Genomic DNA, 10,810 nt, shown 5'->3' with positions numbered 1-10,810 from the left:
ACATAGACGCAAAGATAACATGACTCAAAGATAACATCGAAATTCAGAGTACGGATGTGCAATTGTTTAAACACTGTGAACACAGAAAAGATGACAATATATTTCTGGCATTAATTGTCTTTTCAAGTTCTTCTGTATTCTTGAGTTAAGTACAAAACACTTTAGCCGTGTTTAAGGAAAGTTTAGGCTCGCTGATTGGCTGTCGGTGTGAAGACAAATATTTTTTCATATAGTTAGACCTGGAACTATTGGGAATTGTCGAAGATGTGATAATTTAATTTCTTTACCTCCATTCTCGACATGCCAGAAATACAGTGTAATGCAAGGGAAGTAACGATGCAGATGTTTTGTTCTTGAATCTTGGCTCAAGCTTTGTTTTGTAGCTCACTGAACACTGAAAATAGTGTTTATGAGAATATGCTATAATGACGATGAATTTCTTTAAGGTTTACAATGAAAAGTCTCGCGGATGAATCAAGTGCCTCTAGCTCCTCTACAACAGCTAATCCGAAATCAGGACACTGTGACCAGCAAGAGTTTGCCTGCCTCTCCGATGGCGTATGTCTGCCTTCTGACCGTGTGTGCGACTTCCGCAAGGATTGCACTGACGGCAGCGACGAAACAAATTGTGGTACGTGCATTTTTAGCTTTGTAACATCACTTAAGGTTGCATTAACTTAATTATTTGAGCCCGTATTCGCAAAAAAGTTCGTTACATTAGGCCATAAGAGCAAATGCCACCCAATCGCGGGGTTAAACTTATTATTAGCGAAGGCGGTCGGCCAATGGCAAGCAAAACTTACGAGGCGTTTTATTAATTCGGCACCGTATATGTTACGTGGCTTTCAGTTAAGAAGCAACGCATTAAACAAGAGTACTAGACAAAAAAGTGTCCCTTCATGGCCTTCAGCCATGGACCGGCATTTCTCCATAGTGTTGTTCCTCAGAACCGCCTTTCCTGGGGACTTCCTTCTGTGTTGCTGCCAGGCAAAACTTTTCTGCGTCCTTAGTCACATGACGCTGATGTGCAGGGGAAGGATATCCGCTTCCAAGTTTAAACATCTCAACTTTGTGGCAGTCTGCGTCGCGTGCGACAGCTGAGGAGACAACGGCAGCTTCCCAAATGCAGGGGCTGCAAACAGTCGAAAAGGTCCGTGGCAACGGAAATGGGCAGCCGCCAAGGTTAAGTAAAACAAATTTGCTTCGTTTGCCTTTCCTCCGCTAAACCGATTACCGCGTGAATGTGCACAATTCTTTAAAATACGAGTGTAATGTGGGACAGGAGTGCGATCATTTTCTCGAACCAGTGACCAATTTCTTGAAAAGCTAGTCCAGGTTTTCTAATTTGTTTAGAATACGGTGACGTGGCCATTTTTTAAAAGAATAAAACAACAAATAAATGCGAATTCTGCTATTGTAGCAAGTATTGAAGTTTGTGAAAACATTATTACTTTGCGGCAGCGGGGTTTTGTTGAGCTTGTAGACTCGCAACTACTTGAAGTGTTGAGACATATAGTACACGAATAACAACAGTTGCCGAAATCACCATGCTTTTCATTCGTAAGTGTTTGCTATTGGCCGGCAACCTCCTAATAATATGTCTAATCTTGCGATCAGATGGAATGTGTTTTGAAGAGTATTTCCAGCGTAATGAGCTTTCGTGAATACGAGCCCAGTGACCGCACTCAGAAAATACCCTGCACCCTGCTATAAACGCCGTCCGCGATTGGCCATGGCTACGGCGGTCGTTTCGTTATCATGCCAATCGCCATCATGAGGGGCGGGCTGGTTGGCCAATGCAGAAAAGCTCTTCCAAAAAGGGTGGCCACAGAGCCCCAGAAAATCAGTAGTCAGAGAACCTCGTGCCGAATTCATAAATATTTTCGTTTATGCGAACCGTTTGCCATTGACTGGCTGCTTTCGTTATTAATGATGTTTTTCCGAACCTTTCCAGCGTACGAAATCTGTGAATATGGTCCCTGAAGTACAGAAATGGTTTGTTGAGCGCCTAATTGAAGTAACGAGTTTGCTTACTTGCCTTGGAAAATTTGTATGGTACTCAGGCAGAGCAAATGTCTCTCTATAAGCCCAATTATTCATCGCATGACTAGAAGCTGATCTAAAATCAACGTTTTCCCCTGCAGTTTTCATGGCCAGTAATCTAAAGAAAGTTCTTACTCTAGAACAGTTGCTAAACAACATTCCAGCGAATTGTGATTTTGGACATATAGCGAAGGCTGTCGGCAAATGGCAAACACATACGAACAAGAGCTTTGTGAACTTGGGCCCCAGGTATTAGTTTGGACCAAGCATATACATATAGAAGAAGAAAAAAAGAAAGCGAACGATTTCAATAATGATTACTTCAGCCGGTAACGTAATTCATGATTGCGACCAATTACTGTCCCACAAGAGTAATTCATCAATTATTAAAATGTAATTGATTGCTTTTACTTTACTTTACTCCCAGCCTTTATTTGTAGAAAAAATAGAGTAAGCCGAACGAGCTGGGCCTGGCTCTTTCAGGACACCCTCTGCAGCCACTCACAGGTTGTTTCTCTTAAATAACAACTGATTTCCAAAATTTTTCGTTGGTCATCTTGTCTTGTTTTCCTAAAAAACATCGGCAGCGACACAGAAAATTCCTTTGATCTACGTTTAGGAGGGAAGGGTGGTGTAACTTACAAACACCTTGCAGACATGAGTATGATTGCTCAATGATCACGTTTGGGTTCTTTTTGAAACTCAGCGCGTCATTCTTGCTGGGTTCCAGAAAAGCACTCCCGATAGGGCTAAAGGAATGCGAAAAGGAAAAAAAATCGTCCGTAGGTGGGTTCCTGGCAGTAGGCATTTGAAGTAGCTATCGAGCGAGCCATATGCCAGCAGCGGTCCAATTCGTCGGTCAACATCTGGCGGAACGTTAACATGCGCACACAAACACTGAGCACTCCGGTTTGCCTGCCTAAGCATGCGTAACCACGAGGCTGCTGCGCGGCACGACCGCGGGCGTTCTACTGTAGTCCGCGCCAAATTCAAGCGCTGAAGGCTGCGTCACTTGTTACAGCTTGTCTCGTCAATAAAATAAGTAGTTACATGTAAATGGTTACTGAAAAAAAGTAAGTTAATTACAGTGAGCGTTACCGAGTAAAAAAAATATTCAGTCAATCGCTGAACTACAAAATATGTAACCTATTACAGGCAATGAATTATATGCATTTCGTAAAACACACAAATCCGGTTTGAACTGCCTGCCTGGAGCTACTATATAATTGGATATAATGTAATTGATTACAAGCAATAATTTGCATGTCTTTATTAAGCACAAGTCTGCGTTGAACTGCCTGCTTGGGACTACTATAATATGTTTGGCTGAGCCGTGTAGCTAGCGCTCCTTATTTATTGCTCGAGGCAGCATTCCTATCAAATTAGGCCTCAGCGACCGGCAAATTAGTTTTACTTTCGTCTTCTCCCATTTATACATGTGAGCAAGCTCCGAACACGTGTGCTTGACGGGACCTTCGTATATCACGACTTGACTTATGAAGAGCACTCTCTGTGCTTCAGGGCGAGACATCTCTTATTATTAGCTTTGAAAACGGGAAGCTAATCGACAAAATCACATTTTTACGCGCACAGGCCAATTTATCCCCATAGGTCGTGCTATTCACCGCTGTTCTGCGATTATGTAAGCTAAGGTTCAGAATTTACCACTCGAGCTTCGACATTCATAATATATTGTGTGGGATTCTCATCCGTGCTCTTGGGACAAAGGAACGACAACACAGCAGTGCAAACAATCACAAGGGCATTTATTGCACCTTTCATAGATCAATGCCTGCTAGCCGAGTTACTATCCACAAAACATGCCGATGGGTGCGCGACATATCTAAGAAGTCCGACTCACCGCGACCGGATAACGAGCGAATATGTTCGCCCCAGGCTGGATCTCAACTCCTGGTCGTTCGCGCGTACAGTCACGCGAACGGTGGCGCGTTCGCACGAGGCCTCACGAGACGGTCTCGCAGAAGCATGGATCGGCGCACGCGCGGAACGTCCGCGCCGCTTAACGACCTGCAGCCAAAGAGGAAGCGCCTTCTCCTTTCCCCGCCCAAGTAACCCTGCCGTGAGGCGGCGTTAGCAGCGCAACACTCGCGCCAACTCTCGTACTGCGCTTCAACCACACCGACAGCCGCGGGCTCCAGGCCATGCGGCGAAGCCGGATTACAGGAGATGGGAGCTATGCGGGAAAACAACGTATCAGGGGACGCGTGAGAGTCGCACATCTCCACAATTGCTGTGAGACGTCATGGGTTATTACATACAGAATCTGAAATACAGGCAGATTTCACATCATCGCATGTCGCTACAGTTGAATGAAAATTGACAAAACTATTTTTTCCGAGACTACAATGATTAATTTAGAATTGTTGCAGCTTACACACCCCTTTTGTGGTGTTAAGGCAATTAGTAGTGTATTTAATTTTGCTCTCCATGCCGTGGTGGCGTTGTGGCTATGGCATTGCGCTGCTAAGCTCGAGAGGGTGGGATCAAATACCTGCCATAGCGGTCGCATTTCGATGTGGGCGAAATGTAAGAACGACAGTGTACCGTGTATTTGGTGCACTCGAAAGAACCTCAGCTGGTCGAAATTATTCCGGAGTCCCCCACTACGGCGTGTCCCATAATAACGTCAAGTTTTTGGCACGTAACACCTTATAACTTTTAAGGTAATATTACTCGTGTACTAAAATTTCTAGGACCATATTCACGAAAAGCTCCTACGCTAGAATCGTAAAAGAAAATTCCAGCGAATCCGTATACTGGACGTATAATATGATCTTAAACTGCGCTAGGGACTAAACGCCGAGGTAGAAGAAGACAGGGCGAACGCTACGTTCGTCCTGTCTTATTGTGTCTGTCGACTGTCTGTCGTATTGAGTCCCCAGCACTCAAAAGACTGAAAACTGTCGTACACCATGGGGTAATTGACGATATTTCTCGTCCTCGCACTACACAGCTCCCGCGCACCGGGAGTACCATAAGGCCCTCCACACTAAGGACAAGCAGACCAATGACCGAATTCAGCAAGCGTTGTGTTCGGAAATGCTCTTCGACAATTGCCGGCCGCCTTCAGTAATTACAATATGGCCAACCCTGTGATTGGCTGGAATATTCACGAATAGTTTTGGCGTAAGGACGTTTTTGTGAACTCTGGCCCTCACTGTCACGCTCGCGTTGAACCAGGCATTCGTAATTTTGAGATCCACTTTACGGATTATTCAGAGGCGCTTAACTAAGCATGTTTGAAATTCTGACATCGAAGACGAACGTATGTAAATGATATTCGACCTGAGGTTGAACGAACGATCTTTCATTTTAAAGCCTACCATTCAAACCACTGGGCCACAGCCACTTTCTGAGCGCTAACAGAAAAGACACTTGCATTGGGTGCTGGAAACGCCGGCAGTTATCTGTCGAGCTAATGTCCTGCGCCATTTTCAAGTGTACAATCCACAGCCAGGCGCTGTACGTTGATCGTGACGCGGTGATTTGATTTGATTTACCGGTAGGATTGGCATACACCCAATATGGGGTTGATGAAGCATCAGATGCTGTTCACTAAAGGCCATTTCACACAGGGCTCGCTAACCGGACGTGTCGGCATGTCCTGTTTGCAAATCGATAACGCTACTAATAGTACGTGTCTTTTGCTGCATGTAAGTGTACGGCTTTTTCAGATTTCTTTATTTTTTGGGAAGGGAGGGGCGTCTCTTAGCGTTTCCCATGCGTTTTTAGGAGATTTTCTGGGGGCCACTCGGGCTCTCCCAATGTTCTTCGTGAGTACTCAAAAGCTGTTAACAAGGCGAAATGAGATTTTATGAAAACGCCTTTGTACACCTGCGTCACTCGAAACGCAACGACGCCAGTGAATCTCGTTCACCGCAAAGTAGGAACAGTCTCGCAGTTTTCTTTAAAAAGGCCTTGCGGCGCGTCGTATGTGATACGTCCTTCTATTCTGTGGCGTGCCACTCCCACCCGACGTTAATCCTTGCTTTTGATCTTGTTCCTGTTTAGCATGGTGAAGAGGTTAGCCGGCATTCACTCCTGGGACGTGCCAACTACTTATCCTCCTCAGCAGAGAAACTCCCATATTTATTTGACTGCATTCACAATGTACATGGAATTCATGTTGTTACGTCAAATTATATTTCCTGCGACGCGTAAAGTCTGTCGCGCTAACTGATCTAACAATTTCAGTGCAACCGAGCTGTGACTTCGAGAATGCTTATCTTTGCGGGTGGGCCGTGACAAACAACGCTTCGCTGTTGGTTCCCGCTCCTGCGACTGGACGGTTCACGACCTATTCGCTGGAAAACGAATTCACATGGAAGCTAATTCAGGCCAATGACCAGTCTGACAGGGTAAGGTCCCTCATATTTCACGGGTCGCCTTCGGTTCTTTATTAGTTGGCGATTTCGGTATGCAATACCTCAGTAGATGGTGCATTTGGAATCCTTGAGCGAAGGTTTTGCTAAATACTGTGTAAACCATAATGACACTTACGCAGGTCAAGACATGTTTGTCTACGGTAAAGTGCTGCATGGCATATTGTCGTTCGCCGTGGAAATTACCATGGTCGATTTGTTCCTTCCACTCAATTAGCTTAATTCCTTACTCGGGGAAATCGTACGTGAAACCACTGTGTAGTAGGCCTTCTCTGTTTCAAGAAGCTTATACTTCGTCTAGCTTGAATGCACGGCTGCCTCCGAGACGCACCATGGCACCACGACTGCGTTACTGCTGTCTATTAAAGAATGCGGGATAACTTATCGCTCAATATCACTCTTTGGTTTTCTTTACATTACTAATAATTTATAATACCATAAGTCGCAAAATAAATTATCCAGGGGTTAGTGGTTTTGTCACATTTTAAGTGGGGTTGTACTACTTCTTCGTTTCCTTTCTTACCTAAAATATTAGACATAAGAATCAGCCGTGAAATCAGAGCAACAACTGGAAGTGTTCGCACCTAACAGCGAAAGTCTGCGAAAAAATAAGAAGAAAAAGAGCACATTTTTCGCGAACAGGGGTGCATGGCATATTATATTTGAAAGACTCAACAAATAGCTTTTTTTTTACGTTTCGGACGATTGCAGCTAGCTTCAACCACTTAAAGCGTGCTAGCACTAATGCTTTTTCATGATTTCTACCGACAGGCAAACCTCGCTATGCGGCCTGAGATGGATCATTCGGAAGGCACCGAGCAGGGTTGGTACGTTCTGGCTAATTCGGCGTACGGCAGGACGACAGACGCCAGTCAGCTGTACTCCCCGCATCCACTGTCGCGCACGGCGGGCACCTGCCGTCTCCACGCATGGTACTACTGCTCCGATGGCTGTGCCCTCCAGCTGCTACTCTACACACCCGGGCATGGTGTCCACGAGAGGCCATTATGGACCGCCTTCCGTAAGCACACTCCCACGTACCAGCAATGTCGGGATCTAAAAAAAAGAGTGCATATAACCGCGGGTCGCGCAGGGCAGCACATAGTTGGCAGATCTAACAATGGCAGTGTGGAGGGTCATCAGTATATAGCGAAATTTAATGTCTTCGCCCCCTATACTTTCCACTGCATCGTTACAACAACCACTAAGGTTACAACGTATTTAAGCCAATGTTGAATTTTCATACTAGCAGTTCATTGTGTTGATGAACTTGCACAGTGTGGCATGCTAGAGAAACCGCTATTAAAGCAATACGTTTCATAGCGTCGTTCCTGTTAAGCGTACATGACTGCGGTGTGACTACTATTACACACAAAGTGCTAGTGGCCCTTTCAACCTCTGCTTTTCTCTGGCGCTGACTACAAATATTTACATTACAAATGCACACTGGCATTGCTCTACGAAGGTTATTAGCTTGTTTTCATAGTTAAACACTTCTATGTTGAAACAGGTATGCGCCCGAAGGAGTGGATGCAAGTGAAGGTGCCACTCGGAATCGTTCGAGGCGCTCATCTTGCGTGGCGTGCTTGGAGGGGCAGAAACGAGCGGCTTGTTCAAGCTCTCGACGAACTAAACTTTCTCTCCTGTGATCCACCAACAGATCGAGGCTCCACTTGCCCTGAAGATAAGTTCAGGTGACCTAATTATTCTCACTAGTAAACAGTGTTGCTCTCTCTTTTTCTGTTGTTCATTCTCTTTCTGTTGGCTTTGGCATCCCTCAAGTGGACCCTTCTGGAAAGCTGGCCCGTTTGACAGAACCCTAATGCTGCATTTCCTCTGTCCTCTGCACAGTAATTGAAAATGCAATGCAATACACTGAGCTGGAATTGCATTCTACTTACAATGTATGTTAGCCTTCCTAATAGCCACTCATACGGTGTGTATCAGTCTGTACCTGCATAAACTTTCTGGGCTTTCCAAGACCTCATGCTGAGCCTACAGTGTTACGTGATTTTTTTAGAAATGGTTTATGCACAAGAAATAAGACACGGACAGGCGCATACTTGCAACTGATTACGTTATTGTTACGTGATCACCGAGCGCGGGATCACGTGACCATACCAAAATCGGCGAGCGCAGTAAACAAATGATACTCGAAGAATATTTAATGACATGCCATAGAGGAGCTTTTATGCGAGATCACTGATGCATGAAGCAATTTATCAAAGGCTAGGAAAAAAAAAACATGTAGGTAGAAGGCAGCATGTTGACTGGGCTGCAGGATGTTGCGTCTGATTCTTGCAGAAAAACTACACTCCTTTTGTTTATTTACTGTGAATAAAATGAAGTTTCAATTTTGGTGACGTGTTCGTTCTTGTTGCAGATGCATCAAGGACAACTGGTGCATTGAAAGAAGTCAGCTTTGTGATCAAACTTGGGACTGTGAGGATGGTAGTGACGAGACAACCGTGGCATGTTCCTCAATGAGGAGTAAGTGCTCCTTTGAAGATGTTCACTGTGAAGATTGGGCAAACGACGCAGCCAGATATGCTGAGCTACGATGGTCAAGAAGGATCGCTCCTGTGGCAGAGAGCAACTTACCCATGACCGATCACTCCACATCAAGCAGCCAAGGTCTGGTAGATGCTTTCGTTCGAGTGAATGCTGATAAAGAACTGTACTGCATTTTATGGTGCTGAGAGTTGTATGTTCTTGCTAACTCTCTTGGATTCTTTTTTTGTCCATAGTCATATTTGCGGTCACGCGGAGCTGAACGTGAAATCAATTTCATCTGCGCGGTATCGCGAGACCATTCGGCATAAGGAGATGAGCTTAAAGTGGGTGGGATAAGGGATCATGAGATAAGAGGTTTCATTTTTAGCTTACTTTTTTGGACGAATCAGCAATCCGCCTCTTTCATGGTGCCACGGCGCATGCGCCTTGCACTAGCGAATGAGTCGCGAAGCGTGGTGGAAGGGGCGCGCGCCCGCGCAACGGCCTGATACCGGAAAGAGGGCATGGACGCGCACTGCAGCAAACACTCGTGCCATGTACCGCGTTGGAACTCCGCTGGTATATAGCTCTACATCGGTGCGGTGCCGAAAATGGGGGCAGCGTAAGACTGCAACTTCACTTTAAAACAGAAAGCAGCCAGGGCTTCGTCCGGCCTGCACTGTGGACCACTGTGGCACTGTGGCACTGTGGCGCCTTGCATTGAAAGCTAGCAAATTTATCGATAAACCCCTGCGTTGCACTCGGGCGACACTTCAAAAACATTACGTTGCAGACGAAGTCTTCCTGCAGCGTCGGCCCTCTCTTAATGGAGGTGGCAGCGCGTGCCTGACTTCACGTACTCGTTTAAAGCGCGGTAGCACTGGGTCGATACAAGACCGACAAGACGCTGACGCCAACTACTGGCAGACTATTCAATACAGTGTGTCGCTTAGACAATTTCATCATAATAGGCCGAGAACTACGCAACGGACGAGCGCGAGGTGTCGTAGCGCAATGGGATTCCTTGACGATGGCATCGACATAATCATCGTTTCGATCATGATCGCTCGACCGAATCCCACGGGATCGGCTGCCGAACCTACAACGCGATAGCCGCAGCGTCTTCGCTTGTGTATAGAATTAACCGCGCTAAAAATGAGTCGAAACATGCCTTCGAATTTTAAATGCTCAAGCTTCAGTCCTCTCAAGCCGTGCACATGAAGTTTCAGCCAATCTTGATCCTGTTTAGCGAAGGTTGGTTTAGGCCTGGCCCCGTCGAGTTCGTCCACCCGCTACCGCTGGACCTGAACTTAGAAATCAGCAGTTACAACGAAGGAAACTGCTTTTATAGTTCAGTTATGACCCTATAGCGATTTGATATAGACTTCGCACGGCGCTAACACAATAAGCCGCAAGCGGCGACACAGCGCTGCGCCAACATCTGTACGTCACCGTTCCCGAAGGGTGCCAGTCGCATTCGCTACGTAGACGGGTGGGGTTGTACGTATCGTTATGCTGAGAGATTGCTTAATTCCAGAGAAGCGCTGTTTACCTCTTCGTCAAACGGGAAACAAGAGAGTGCAGTCAGTGAAGCAGCATAAACTCGCTCAGTTACCAACAGTGTCAGCGACGGCATCTGCGTTTTCGCGAGAGAACTACACTGGCTATAAGTAAGCGCTTATGCCGAGCACATTTTCTCTAATAATTCTTTATGGCACGTGCGAACTGTAAATATCATGAAGTTAACGAAAAATGAGAATCGGTATTAACGGCCCGTAATTTATGTTGTTTAAAATAACTTGTGTGGCGAGTTGGCGCATATTAGCAAATACTTTTTAGCTGTCCGAATAAACCATCTCAGAGAGAGCACA

The 10,810-nt window shown here is 45.7% G+C and overlaps 1 protein-coding gene and 1 long non-coding RNA gene across 10 annotated transcripts in view; one reads left to right on the top strand and one right to left on the bottom strand.

The window, feature by feature from the left end:
* Positions 1-10,810, top strand: part of LOC135911392 (MAM and LDL-receptor class A domain-containing protein 1-like) — a 265,122-nt gene that overhangs the window by 206,326 nt on the left and 47,986 nt on the right. For all 9 annotated transcript variants that reach the window (XM_070528718.1, XM_070528725.1, XM_070528726.1 and 6 more), the window contains 5 exons: positions 447-631; positions 6,259-6,422; positions 7,218-7,467; positions 7,957-8,140; positions 8,830-9,080. In XM_070528718.1, coding sequence (XP_070384819.1) covers positions 447-631; positions 6,259-6,422; positions 7,218-7,467; positions 7,957-8,140; positions 8,830-9,080 — 1,034 coding nt within the window. The remainder of the gene's footprint in view (positions 1-446; positions 632-6,258; positions 6,423-7,217; positions 7,468-7,956; positions 8,141-8,829; positions 9,081-10,810) is intronic.
* The window catches only part of LOC135911398 (uncharacterized), a 54,176-nt gene that overhangs the window by 27,090 nt on the left and 16,276 nt on the right, over positions 1-10,810 (bottom strand). The window lies entirely within an intron of this gene.

This window comes from Dermacentor albipictus, chromosome 1 (assembly GCF_038994185.2).
Source record: "Dermacentor albipictus isolate Rhodes 1998 colony chromosome 1, USDA_Dalb.pri_finalv2, whole genome shotgun sequence".
Classification (NCBI taxonomy): domain Eukaryota; kingdom Metazoa; phylum Arthropoda; class Arachnida; order Ixodida; family Ixodidae; genus Dermacentor; species Dermacentor albipictus.
Note: the sequence above shows the minus strand (reverse complement) of the source record. Positions and strands in the feature narration are given on the sequence as shown.